The sequence below is a fragment of the Oncorhynchus clarkii genome, chromosome 18 (assembly GCF_045791955.1).
Source record: "Oncorhynchus clarkii lewisi isolate Uvic-CL-2024 chromosome 18, UVic_Ocla_1.0, whole genome shotgun sequence".
Classification (NCBI taxonomy): Eukaryota; Metazoa; Chordata; class Actinopteri; order Salmoniformes; family Salmonidae; genus Oncorhynchus; species Oncorhynchus clarkii.
The window spans coordinates 37,176,136-37,190,817 of record NC_092164.1 but is presented as its reverse complement, the minus strand read 5'-3'; the positions used below and the strand labels follow the sequence as shown (position 1 = coordinate 37,190,817).

General features: G+C 46.9%; 1 protein-coding gene across 3 annotated transcripts in view; it reads right to left on the bottom strand.

Annotated features, from left to right (window-relative positions):
• Positions 1-14,682, bottom strand: part of LOC139373416 (microtubule-actin cross-linking factor 1, isoforms 1/2/3/4/5-like) — a 283,532-nt gene that overhangs the window by 59,791 nt on the left and 209,059 nt on the right. For all 3 annotated transcript variants that reach the window (XM_071113888.1, XM_071113886.1, XM_071113887.1), the window contains 4 exons: positions 14,308-14,507; positions 13,570-14,080; positions 12,321-13,321; positions 10,970-11,470 (listed from right to left, as the gene is read on the bottom strand). In XM_071113888.1, coding sequence (XP_070969989.1) covers positions 10,970-11,470; positions 12,321-13,321; positions 13,570-14,080; positions 14,308-14,507 — 2,213 coding nt within the window. The remainder of the gene's footprint in view (positions 1-10,969; positions 11,471-12,320; positions 13,322-13,569; positions 14,081-14,307; positions 14,508-14,682) is intronic.

Sequence of the window (14,682 nt, the reverse complement as noted above, 5' to 3'; positions counted from 1 at the left end):
TTTTATGAATTTATTTGCAAATTATGGTGGAAAATAAGTATTTGGTCACCTACAAACAAGCAAGATTTCTGGCTCTCACAGACCTGTAACTTCTTCTTTAAGAGGCTCCTCTGTCCTCCACTCGTTACCTGCATTAATGGCACCTGTTTGAACTTGTTATCAGTATAAAAGACGCCTGTCCACAACCTCAAACAGTCACACTCCACTATGGCCAAGACCAAAGAGCTGTCAAAGGACACCAGAAACAAAATTGTAGACCTGCACCAGGCTAGGAAGACTGAATCTGCAATAGGTAAGCAGCTTGGTTTGAAGAAATCAACTGTGGGAGCAATTATTAGGGAATGGAAGACATACAAGACTACTGATAATCTCCCTTGATCTGGGGCTCCACGCAAGATCTCACCCCGTGGGGTCAAAATGATCACAAGAATGGTGAGCAAAAATCAGAGAACCACACGGGGGGGACCTAGTGAATGACCTGCAGAGAGCTGGGACCAAAGTAACAAAGCCTACCAGTAACACACTACGCCGCCAGGGACTCAAATCCTGCAGTGCCAGACGTGTCCTCCTGCTTAAGCCAGTACATGTCCAGGCCCGTCTGAAGTTTTGCTAGAGAGCATTTGGATGATCCAGAAGAAGATTGGGAGAATGTCATATGGTCAGATGAAACCAAAATATAACTTTTTGGTAAAAACTTAACTCGTCGTGTTTGGAGGACAAAGAATTTGGAGTTGCATCCAAAGAACACCATGCCTACTGTGAAGCATGGGGGTGGAAACATCATGCTTTGGGGCTGTTTTTCTGCAAAGGGACCAGGACGACTGATCCGTGTAAAGGAAAGAATGAATGGGGCCATGCATCGTGAGATTTTGAGTGAAAACCTCCTTCCATCAGCAAGGGCATTGAAGATGAAACGTGGCTGGGTCTTTCAGCATGACAATGATCCCAAACACACCGCCCGGGCAACGAAGGAGTGGCTTCGTAAGAAGCATTTCAAGGTCCTGGAGTGGCCTAGCCAGTCTCCAGATCTCAACCCCATAGAAAATCTTTGGAGGGAGTTGAAAGTCCGTGTTGCCCAGCAACAACCCCAAAACATCACTGCTCTAGAGGAGATCAACATGGAGGAATGGGCAAAAATACCAGCAACAGACTTACAGACTTACAGAAAACGTTTGACCTCTGTCATTGCCAACAAAGGGTATATAACAAAGTATTGAGATAAACTTTTGTTATTGACCAAAAACTTATTTTCCACCATAATTTGCAAATAAATTCATTACAAATCCTACAGTGTGATTTTCTGGATTTTTATTCTCATTTTGTCTGTCATAGTTGAAGTGTACCTATGATGAAAATTACAGGCCTCTCTCATCTTTTTAAGTGGGAGAACTTGCCCAATTGGTGGCTGACTAAATACTTTTTTGCCCCACTGTATGTATGTATGTATGTATGTATGTGGTATTGGAAAATATGCAGACAATTAGATTGGTTGAAGCTACAATCTGCAATATTAAAGCTGATCAACCCCTAAAAAAATATGAATAAAAAAACTAGCTAATTCACATGCTGATATAGAGAGAGCATTGCGGATTTTGTAATCGACTTGAGCTGCAACAGTTTTCACAGCGATTTTCACGTTGCCACCAATCTTATTACAACGAAAAAATGTAACATTTTTTCACAAAATATTGTTCTCACATAGTGTTATGTAACACTGTAAATTATAGGAATGAGTGATTTTGGGTGGATTTTTCCTTTAAGCATTTTTGTTGTTGTGAGGACAGTAACATTAGTTCATCTGAAAAACGTATACTTTACGGAAAATATCTGTATATATATTTTATGTTTAGCTCACAATATATAATGTTTAAGTATGCATTAAGGCGTCTGTAATAGAATAAATGTAAACGTGAAAAAAAAAATGCATTTCCATAGCCTCCAAAATATTTTTTACAACGGTGGGGTGGGGTGCCAAGATGGTGGCACGGTGGCTTCAACACAGCACCCCGTTAGTCATCTAGTGTCTAGACAAATCATTGATTTTAACCAAGTTTGTTTTCCTCCTTATACTGTGTCCTTGTATCCCTGATATAGTGCCAGTTGTGGTTCAGTTCCTCCTCCTCCACTCGTTCTTCTCTCTTATCCTCCCTTCCCTTTTTGAGTTGCTCTGTTTGTTTAAAGAACTCTGGCGGAGACAGCAGCTGATGTGAACTCAACGCATGCCTGCTCTCTCTGCCCCCCCCCCCCCTCCCCTCCCCCATCTCTCCCGTCTAACTGTTGCTGTGATCCGCCCGTGGCCTGCATGTCAAACACGCTAAATACTCTACTCTTTCTTTTTAACTCTCTCCCCCCCCCCCTCCTCTCTCTCTCTCCACCTCTCACTCACTCTGTCATTTGTGGTGCAGCTGTCATTGCTGCGCCCCTCTGCTCAGCCTCTCAGCTACCAGGAGAGATGAAAAGTCAGAGAAGATAAATGAGTGAAAACCAAGGGATGCACAGGAAAGATATATCAATGCTATTTTTTTATTTAAATGCCCTCTCTGCCATCTCCATTTTGAGTGTGTCGGATTTGATCATTTTAACATTCCATCCTTGATCCCTCTTGCAGTCTCTGTCCATCCCCCACTCCTCTCCTCTAAATTGTCATTCATCCCCCGTTCATTTGGCCTGTCACGCCTGGTTAAGGAGTCACAGTTCTGACTCAGACAGGAAGAGGGAGGGGAGCAGGCCCCAAAATCCCCCGGCGAGTTAATCACATTGGGGACTCAAAGCAGTGGAATCCATTCATGCTTAACCCTCAGCCAAAAGGTCAAGCTGTAGGTCTCTAGACTTTATATAATAATGTCGGCCTGTGACCGTCTCCGCAAAGTCAGTAGAGCGGTTTGATGATATACGCGGGTGCATAGGCACGGGATACTGACAGTATTGACTTTGCTGTGGAGGGTTTGCTCACAAGAGTACTCCTGTAGAAATTAAACGTGTGCCCTCTTCTTTTGTTTGTCCACCTCTACTTCCCCCCCCTTTTCTTTCTCTCAACAGAACTCAATCCATGTCTCATCCATCCATATTTCAGGTTTTTAAACAAGTCTTTTCATGTCATTTCTCGCCATGACTTCGTCTTTTTCTCCCTCCCCCCATTTCCCCTCTACCTTTCTCCCACTCGTATCCAGGCAGCGAGGAAGTGCTCTCCTCCTCTGTCTGAGCAGCAGTTTTATTATTGACTAGGAGTTTTACCTGAGCTGCTCAATGAGGCTATTGTTCTCTCAGTCGCTCCCCTCTCCCCCTCCCCCCCCAGACACAAAGAGACGCATGGCAACCCATCCGGCAACTTCAACCATCCTGCCCGAGTACAGTACATTTGGTGAATAACAGGCTTGTCAATCAAATTCACACTGGTGGTACAATACTTGCAGGTGTTACAGATTCTTTAGCTGCAGTCATGTGTAGCCAGTGGGCACAAACGCTTCCCGAAAAACAAAGAACTCACACCTTCATACCTGAAAGACTAACATATTGTTCTTTAGATTATATATCTATTTTTTTAAACAACGGTGTTACGCATTATTAGGCAGGGTCTGGAATGGATAATGGAGCCCATATGTGAATGATAAGGTTTTTTCCATATCCTAATCCTGGCCAAATAGAGGTCACATTCCTGCTTTGTCCCAGTTTCTGTAAAAAAATAAAATAGACAGGCACACAAAACACACCCTCTTTCTCTTCTTCTAAGTGTATTATTGGGCTTCTTCATTTGACATTATTCTTAGTCGTGTAGTTTATGTAAAGAAGCAGTGTATCTGTTATGGTTGGTCTGGTAACAGAGGATGGTGCCCGATAAGGGGAGAGGGAAGATAAGCTGTGGCATGCCCGTCTAATTCACAACAGCTGAGACGATATAGGATCCTGAGAGCAGGGAGAGCGAGGAAGAATCAACAAACACACACACACACACACACACACACACACAGTGTGTTGTCAAATCGGGACAGTCAGTAGGGTACAGTAAGGGTCCATTTGAAAATCAGCTCATATGATTAGTGAAAATTGGGTTAGCCTGATCCAATCAACCCCCAAGAACAGAAAATAAACAAAGACGAAAATGGACCAAAGAGCTCAGGAACAAAATGAGCTAAATAAATAAACCGAAAGTGTAGACCCACACAATTGGGCCAGGTCTTTGAAGATGATAAATGAGTATAGTAACTATGTAAGTCACAGGGAAGATATACTGGAACACCTAATCAACACGACATCATATTACCAGTAGGCTATGTCGCTTTCAATGTAAACCATCCATCAAATAATCTTTAGTAAAAAGAGAGCTTCACAATAGGGTTTCCCCCGCTAATGATTAAGTGATGGGTGAGTAACAAGACTTGAGGGATTTGTAAGCTGATCCGAGATCAGTGCCTATGGGCCACTCCTACCCGAAGCGTGCACACGAGCTACATCAGCTACCCCGTAATCCCTAATCAGCAAGACTACCCCAATGTCCCTTACTGTCTCTGAGGACTTGGTTGGAGGGAGAGATCTGACTCACAGACCATATGGGAGGGACGTCTCCATCATTTCAAATACTTTAGCAGGGCTGGAATGAGCTTTCCTGTTGCACTCAACCAATAGGATAGTCCCAAACCCTGCCCACTTGGCACTCCAGGCAGGCTAAAGCAAACGTTCTAAAGTATTTGATGATTTTAAATAGTATTTGAACCCAGGACATGGGCCTACGCAGACGGGAGAGTGGAGAGGCAGGAAGCAGGGGTGAGGACAGCATTTAAGGGAACCCCCTTATCAGTCCTACACAGGAATTCCCATTTGTAGCAGGAGACTTAAAAGCTTCACAACACCCCTCAACTCGTCCCTGTCCCAACCCATAGACTATGTCAGCTGCTCTGGAGCTAGGGGACATACAGTAGAGCCACACCCTGGAGAGAGTGTGTGTGTGTCAGAGGATGTTTCTAATTCCAGTCTTTTCGGGGGCGTATCCAGAATCTCAGCTGTCTCCCCACCCACCACACACATCCTCCCTCTCTCACACACACACATCTCGTCGGCACACAAAGCATCCCTAAATACACACGAGAATTCTGCTGATCACATAAGAGCACGTCTGCAGATAGTATGGCGGTCTATAAAAACATACTTGATAAACAAACTGACTTGCCCGAACACGGAGAGATTGGTAATGTCACAGGCCATTTAAAACATCTCCCTATCCTCCTTCTCCTAACTCTTTCTCTCATCCCTTCCTCCCTCACTTCATGCCTCAATGAGATCAGTGTTCAATAGCTCAACAATACAATTTCGCTAATCTGACAATACACCCCCACCCCTTTTTCCACACACAAATCTCAAGCATTATGACATCATACTGGGGTCTGGTGGGGGGATGGGATGGTGGGGCAGTCAGGCTAGTCTGCTTCCAGGGCAGACAGGCATGTTTAGGCTTGAAATGACCTGGGCGGAATCCATTACAGCCCAGAGGAGAGAGGGCACATAGAGGGGGAGAGGGAAGGAAGGAGGGAGGGGTTGAGAGAGAGAGGGAGGGAAGGAGAAGAGGGAGGGGGGGATGGGGCAAGTGGGCTCCCTGAGTGAACGAAAGAGGATCTTACGCAAAGGGAAGTCTTGCTCGTCCCCGTCTGCCCCTCTCTCTTTTTCTACCTCTCACCCACCCCCACTTTCTTGCTCTCTCTCTTTAACCCCCCCCCCCCCCCAGCTTGTGACTTCACTACACTCTCACTCATGCACATTCCATTAAGCCGTCTCCCTTCTCTTATCTGTCTCCTTCTCCCTCAGCGACTCACAGCTCTTTCTCCTCTTTCCCCCTCTACCTCTTTATCTCCTCTGTTCTGCTCGTCTTCTGCCACACATCCATCCGGCTTTCTCTCATTAAGAAGGGGGAAAGAAAGGGAGGGGGAGAGAGCGAGAGAGAGTTGTCGTGGCCAACCACAATATTAAGCGTCGATAAATCAAGAGTACAGAATAAGAGACAGGACAGAGAGGAAGAAAGAGAAAGCAAACTCAAAGAGAGAAGAAAAAAAAACCTGTCTTGTATCCTCTCACACTAAGACACCAGCTGAACCAAATCAGAAACCACTGTCCAGTAAGTCCAGCAACACACCTCCAATCAGATACAAATAAGGCTCATCTTACATTGTAACATATATATAATTATCAATTGATTTATGATATGACAACATAACCAATCATTAACACAATCTACGTAAAAATGTCCCCAGTTTAGGGAGCTACTGTAAACTAGTCAATAAACAGGAAGGCGGGGGATGCAAACTTACTCGTTTACCAGTACTTCTAGTGCAGAGGATGTAACATAAAGCTCAGGGGGGAAAAAAACATAGAATTCAAAGTAATGGCCTCAGCCAGAATGAACTGTCTGTGTTGTACAGTACTCATGAAATCTCATTTAACATTTCACAATGAATGGAAACCAATGGAAAGTAGTGATACAATGGAGAGGCCCTGTCGCTGTTCTCCTATTCAGCAAGACACAGCAAATTCCTATGGAATGTTCTACAGTAGATTCCTATTGAGGGGAGGGAGTAGGCTAATTATTGTTGGCTGGGTTAACTAGCCTAGTATCTCCCCTAGACAGTGAAGACGATAGCTTGAAATAAATAAACGTGTGGTGTGTGATTCACTTTGGTATCAAATTTAGCCCGGCGTCCATCACGGTGGTGACAGGCTCTAACGCGTTCCAAGGGCTGGCGCCGGCGTGCTAGGGGGTCGGGAGGGGGGTTGATGGAACCTTATAACAACTTTTTAGACGGGATTGACTCAGCATACGTTCTGCACATTAGGTCCACAAAGCACACACATCCCTGGATCAGTTCGCTGCAGCTAGCGACTGGAACGAGCTACAAAAAAACCCCCACTCAAACTGGACCGTTTTATCTCCACATCTCTTCATTAAAACACTCAATCATGGACACTCTTACTGACAGTTGTGGCTGCTTCGTGTGATGTTTTGTTTTCTCTACCTTCTTGCCCTTTGTGCTGTGCCCAATATTGTTTGTATCATGTTTTGTGCTGCTACCATGTTGTTGTCATGTTGTGTTGCTACCATGCTGTGTTTTCATGTGTTGCTGCAAAGCTATGTTGTTGTCTTAAGTCTCTCTTTAGATAGTGTTGCGGTGTCTTTCTTGTTTAATGTCGTGTTTTGTCCTATATTTTTAATCCCAGCCCCCGTCCCAGCAGGAGGCCTTTTGGTTGGCCGTCATTGTAAATAAGAATTTGTTCTGAACTGGACTTGCCGAGTTAAATAAAGGTTAAATATAAATAAAATGGGGAAAAAATATACACGTCAAATAATACAATTATATTATAGAATGTGTTGTGTGCTAAATTTGCACGTACAGGACAAGCGCCACCACTACCCGCTAGCTATCTAGAGCACATCGGACTGTTAGTTTAAAGAGGCCCATCGGACAAACTCTTTGGTCACGATACCTATTTTGCCCATTGCTGTTTTGGTTAGTAACTACTGCTTTATTTCACTGTAGAGCCTCTAGCACTGCTCAATACGCCTTAGTTAACAATTTTGTTCCATCCCCCACACACACAGTGACAGCACCTGGTTTAAATGCTATTTCTAGAGACAATATGCAGAGTTCTGTCCTACTATCCAGGTCTGTGCCCAAACAATTTGAGCTTCTACTTTTAAAAATACAACTCTCCAGAAACAAGTCTCTTACTGTTGCCACTTGCTATAGACCACCCTCTGCCCCTAGCTGTGCCCTGGACACCATATGTGAATTGATTGCCCCCCATCTATCTTCAGAGCTCCTGCTGTTAGGTGACCTAAACTGGGACATGCTTAACACCCCGGCCTTCCTACAATCTAAACTTGATGCTCTCAATCTCACACAAATTATCAATGAACCTACCAGGTACAACACCAAATCTGTAAATACGGGCACCCTAATATCATCCTGACCAACCTGCCTTCCAAATACTCTGCTGTCTTCAACCAGGATCTCAGCGATCACTGCCTCATTGCCTGCGTGCGTAATGGGTACGCGGTCAAACGACCACCCCTCATCACTGTCAAACGCTCCCTAAAACACTTCAGCGAGCAGGCCTTTCTAATCGACCTGGTCCGGGTATCCTGGAAGGATATTGACCTCATTCCGTCAGTAGAGGATGCCTGGTTATTCTTTAAATAATAAATAAGCATGCCCCATTCAACATTTTTTAAACCAGGAACAGGAACCCTTGGTTCACTCCAGACCTGACTGCCCTTGACTAGCACAAAAACAACATCCTGTGGCGCACTGCACTAGCATCAAACAGCCCCCACGACATGCAACTTTTCTTATTTTTTTATTGAATTTTACCCCTTTTTCTCCCCAATTTCGTGGTATCCAATTGTTGTAGTAGCTACTATCTTGTCTCAACGCTACAACTCCCGTACGGGCTCGGGATAGACAAAGGTTGAAAGTCATGCGTCCTCCGAATACACAACCCAACCAAGCCGCACTGCTTCTTAACACAGCGTGCATCCAACCCGGAAGCCAGCCGCACCAATGTGTCAGAGGAAACACTGTGTACCTGGCCACCTTGGTTAGCGTGCACTGCGCCCAGCCCGCCACACTGGACACCCCTACCGACCAAGCCCTCCCTAACCCGGGCGACGCTAGGCCAATTGTGCGTCGCCCCACGGACCTCCCGGTCGCGGCCGGTTACGACAGAGCATGGGCGCGAACCCAGGGACTCTGATGGCACAGCTGGCGCTGCAGTACAGCACCCTTAACCACTGCGCCACCCGGGAGGCCGACATGCAACTTTTCAAGGAAGTTAGGAACCAATATATACAGGCAGTTAGGAAAGCAAAGGCTGGCTTTTTCAAGCAGAAATTCACATCCTGTAGCTCTAACTCCAAAAAGTTATGCGACACTGTAAAGTCCATGGAGGTGAAGAGCACCTCCTCCCAGCTGCCCACTGCACTGAGGCTAGGAAACACTTTCACCACTGATAAATCCACAATAATTGAGTATTTCAATAAGCATTTTTCTACGGCTGGCCATGCTTTCCACCTGGCTACCCCTACCCCTGTCAACAGCCCTGCACCCCTCGCTGCAACTTGCCCAAGCCTCCCCATTTATCCTTCATCCAAATCCAGATAGCTGATGGTCTGAAAGAGCTGCAAAATCTGGACCCCTACAAATCAGCCGGGCTAGACAATCTGGACCCTCTCTTCCTAAAATTATCTGCCGAAATTGTGGCTTATCCTTATTGTGACTAGCTTCACATAGATGGGTCCGACCACAATCAAATAAAAAAACTGTCTTATAAATTAGGGGTATTTTGGATGACACCTAGCTAGATAGTTAGCCAGCTAACTACAGCTACTGAAACCGATTATGTCGTTTTGCTATGTTTTTGGGGAAGAACATTGTTTGCATCCATCAGCTAGCTAGCTTTTTTTGAATGACCAGCACTGTCCAGAGCTTGGGGAAGGGCAGCTGAGCGAGACAACTTTACCATCGTCATTACATTCGTATCGATGAATCGTTGTGACAAATGAAATACGAGCGATAGTGTAATCAATGTGTAATAACTACATAAAACATTTCTGAACGTGTTAAAGTAGTATGTCACGTGCAGTCATATTAAGTCCTGATTGGTCAACAAGCTTATATGACACGTCAAGGTGTTATTTTACGTGCATCTTGTTTTGACGCGCAAAGACCCAAACGGCGTCCCATAAATAAAATGCGCCAGAAGTTGTGCAGTGCTGCCGTGACTAAACTCTCCTCTCTACCTGGCTCTAGACCTCCGTGTCATACCCCCAGCCATGATCAACTGGATCATATCCCTCCTTCCTTGCATGTAGGCTCAAGGTAACATCTATAACACATACCTCCTTAGTCCCCATACCCCCTCTTGTGATCTCCAGTGACTTGATAAAGAGGAGAGCGGGAGGAAATGGGATACACCCCCCCACCCTCCCCTCCCTTCCAAACGGTTCTATAAATAGAGCTCGGAGCCAGCGGAACGACTCGAGTCGGGAGGGGTCACCCACTCCATCACAACACCGTCCACACAGCCCACAGTAGGAAGGGCGTTATGAAAGAAGCGTCGCCCGACCAAAATCCTGTTTGATCAAGTGCTAATACGAGCATGAAGGGAAGGAAAGTAGTGTGACAGCAAAGTTGAAGCTGATGTTGATTTGTAGAAGCCACAGTACACACACGTCATGCTGTAGACATAGTCCCAGACAGAGAGAGACAAGAGCTCAAAGCACCTGCGCAAGGAGATGAGGCTTAATACACAAAGTTCAACTACCAAGAAAGGTCAAATACTTTCCTCTCAAAACTCTCCCAAGAAATGACTCTTATCTAAAGGCTTTCAAAAAGGATCTGTGTTAGTCAATTGCTTATTTCAATTAGACACACTAATACTTTTACAGGTCAGAGTCAAGCACTAGCTGAGAGGTTCTAACAAAATGGCCACCAGAGAGAGGCACAACTGTGCAATAACATAAAATGTCAGTTAGAATTCTATGCACAATATTTGCCAAAGAAATAACTATAGCTTCACAATACCCATTCCCGTACTGGTTCTAATATGTAATAAGTCGTTAATGCAATATTTCCCAAAGGGTGGCTTGTGGCTAGAAACTTAGATTTCCATTCTCTGAGGAATCCCATGAACATTTAGAAGGCTGTTCATTGATGCCGGCACCAAAAACATATGCCAAGCTCTCGCCTAGGAGGCTGTACTACCATAGCTGGCTCTACCCAACTTACAAAGCTCTGAAGAGCACAAAACGATACAAAAATATATTACAATAGGGTAGCCATAGAAAGAGAATTACTTCCAGGCCTGTGTAAAGAGTAAAAATGGCCGCCGGCCCACCCATCAGGGAACATTGACGTCCATTCTAGTCATTCCATTTTCATGACAGTAGTTGCACATTCACAACAATAAATATCAAACTTGTTCTTACCTTGAACTCATGCAGCTGCTGCTTGATGGTCTCCACCTCTGTCCCCACCACGCCCTGCGCGTTCAGCCCCTCCTCGGCCCGTCCCAGCAGCCCTTGTAGCTCCGCCACCTTGGCGTAGAACTCTGCCACCTTCTCGGCAGCCACCTCGATCTGTCCCATTCTGGCCTGGCCCCTTTCGGACAGCTTCCCAGCCTGGCGGCTCAGGGCCTCCGTCTCTCTCCTCAGGGCGAGGAGATCGGGAGACGACCCCTCGCGCCGGAGCATGGCGGTGCAGTCGCCTCCGTGACCTTCGAGCTCCGACCTCAACGTGGCCAGGCGAGCTAAGAAGGCGTGGACAGCATCTGCCTGCGAGGCAAGCGAGTCGGCGTCGCGCCCCACGGGGCTCAGCGAGTCTAGCTCGTCGTCCAGGTCAGCCAGGTGGGAGAAGAGGTCGCGCACCGAGGACTGGACCTCGCCCACGCCCTGGAGACGGGACTCCAGGGTGGAACAGCACTTTTCAATCTTGAGCGGAGAGGGGAGAGAGAGATAGAGGTGGGAAGGAAGGGAGATAGAGTTAATAATGTTAGCAAGTTGGAAGTGGCATGGTGCCTTGCTGATGTAACGATATGATATAAATACAGGGACAAATACAATTAACTAGGATACATGAGTCAGCATTTTATCTCGGTTTTGATGACTCACTTTTTGTCTCATTAGCAAGAGAGTTAAGAGACAATTATCTAATCAATAATGGTCAAATGTAATATCTCCTTACCATGCATCTGATGAAATACTGTATTGATTTGTAAGTGAAACAGTCTGTAAGTAACTATATGTGGCACATTTGGTAACTATACATATCAATATACAGTACAATGCTCTTGACTCGTTGGTTTACATTTCAGTATGGTGATTAAATGGCCTGAAGCGTTCGAGCTGTACAATGACCATACAAGATCACTGGAACTCCTCAGTCAGCTAAAAAAGACGTTCTGTTCTCTTTCAACACACACTGACACCCTCGCACACAATGACCCTTGCTAAAATTGGCTCCTCCTTTGTATCAGTCACACTCCAGGGTGAATAGATTGGCTGTGTTACAATACTCATAAATGGCTTTCTTTCCTTGTCTCCTTTCCTCATTTGTCCACTAATGTAATTGTAAAGGATATGTAAAATTGATCCAACAACACCAAACAAATGGTTTCAAAAGAGAAAAGGCTGTTGAAGAGTATTGTGACACCTCCATTTTATTTTAGTGTTTCAAAAAACAGAATGCTGGCCTCCATCTTTCATCGGCGTGTCTATTAAATATTTATACTGTTTAGACATGAAATACACTGTATACCAAATTCCTCACACATCTTCTCACCTTTTCGCTGACGTCTCCAAACTCTCTGTCCGTGTCTCGGGCCTGCTGCTCCAGCCTCTGTCCTCCCTCTCCTCCTCCGCCGCCCCCTGCTGTGTGGGGTGCGTCCTGCACCAGCCCCTGGGCCAGATCCCTCAGGTAGGCCACCTGTGGCTGAAGCGACTGCAGCGTCTCCTGCTGGCTCCTCAGCCGCTCCAGGCTCTTGTTGCTGCACGCCTGTGGGCCCAGCGCCTCCTGCACCTCGATCTGATGCCGCGCTGCCTCCAGCCTCCTCTCTACCGCCTGCCGCCCGTCCTCAAACTCTTTAAGTCGACCCGCTAGCTCTTCCAGTTGGGAAACACGGTTTTGGAGGTTTTCTGCCAGCCCGTCGACTCTACGGTTTAGTTGGGCTTTTTCGTCGCGTACGTCTTCCTCTCCGACGCGGCAGTGTTCCAGGAGTTGGTCGGCCGCAATGTTTAAAGCCTCCAGGAGGGGGCGACGGCGCTCTAGATCCAACCCCAGCTGCCTGGCCTTCTGCAAAGCCTCATCCAGGGCCGCAGGGTCTAGTGAGAGCTGGATGTCAGCCTCCCGCTCCTCGCACTCCACCACCCAGGGTGTGAGCTGGGCGTGGTGCTGCTGATAACTCTCGGCCTTGGTCAGGGCGGATTTCAGCCGGTTCTGGCGTTCCGTGATGCACTGGTTGAGCTCATCCCAGTCCTGGCGTAGGGCGGTAAGCCGGGACAGTAACGCTGATCGTTCTTCACCGCCGGCGGGTAGCGAGGCGAGCAGGGAGGCCCCCTCGGCCTGGATGAGCTCGTAGGGGCCACGTTGGCTGGCCACCCCGCGATGAAGCTCGTCTTGCTGGGCAAGCAGGGTCCGGATAGCCTCGGGCTGGCAGGGGAGGGAGTCGGCGGTAGAGTCTCTTTGACCACTCTGGTTGTCCAGCCAGCTCCGCAGCTCCTCGAACATCTGCTGGAACTGCTGGGTGCTGGAGAGAGCGGCTTGGAGCTGGGATAGACCGTCCGCTGTGGGAAAGAGAGAGGACAGAGGATTTTAATGCTATTCATTTACAGATGTTTTGATGAAGAACATTCAACCTAAGCCTGAGAGAGGTGAGAGCGCTGGATTGAAAACCTTGACAACTAGCCACAATGAGACCAAATCCCACCCAAAAACATACCCTTCCCCTTCACATACAAATACTACTGAAGCCAACAGAGATTCATACAAACAGAATTAAGATGAACACCATAGACAAGACAGAATGACTCACCAGCCCTCTCCTCCAGACTCCTCAGCGGGCCACTCACGCTCTCCAGCCTCTTCTTCAGCTCGTCTCTCAGGTAAGGTTCAACCACGATTGCACTCAGTTCGCCGCACAGCTTCTCTGCCTCGCCCAGCTCCTCTCTCCTCTGCTCCAGCTCAGAGCGGATCTCGCCTGTCTCCTGCAGACGCCGTTTCAGTGCCTCGGGCTGGGCACTGAGCGAGGCTTGGCCGTCCAGCCGCTCCCCTAGCGCCCCCACGTTGACCAAGAGGTTCTTCAGCAGGGCCTGGTATCGCTCGCTGGTGCCCTGGGCCTGGCCGATGTGCCCGGAGCGCCGGGACAGACGTTGAGTGAGGTCGTCCCACTGCTGCGAGATGGAGCCCAGCTCGGACCGGACCTCCGCTAGGTCCTTGGCATCCTGCGGGGAGGAGTCGCCACCAGACGGTGAAAGGATGCCCTCGGCCGCCTGGGTGAGTTGGTCGAACTGGGGCCGGCGGGTGTCAAACTCACGCAGCATGAACTGTGGAGGACGTAGGGAAGGGAAAGAAGGGGGGTCAGAACATCATCCATCAACAAGGAATCAATTCTACATTTTGGCTAGTGCAATTGATCAGTAATTCATCAGAATGCGGTTGGTATTGGTTTATGCAGATTCAAGAACAGGATTGGCAAGTTGTGAACAATCTATTGTGACATTCTTATTCATTATTTTGCATGTGTTCAACACAGTTAACATCCTCCCTGTACCTGCACTTGTTGATTCTGGGTGTTCAACATGTTGGGGTCGATGCTCAGGGGTCCCAGCACACTCATCATCAGCTCCTTCTCTTTGAGCCACGGCCCCAACTGACTGGCTGCTGTGGCAAAGCTGCCCAGCCTATCAGCACAGGTCTCCAGTTCCACCTGCCTCTGTACCGCCGCCTCATTGGCCTTTGCCCAGCGGGAGTCTTAAGTAAATAGGAAGTGAACGTTGGAGTGAAAAACAATAGCAACTATTGCTTATATATATATATATATATATATATATATATATATATATATATATATATATATATATATATATATATATATATATATATATATATATATATATGTATATATATATATATATATGAAAAATGA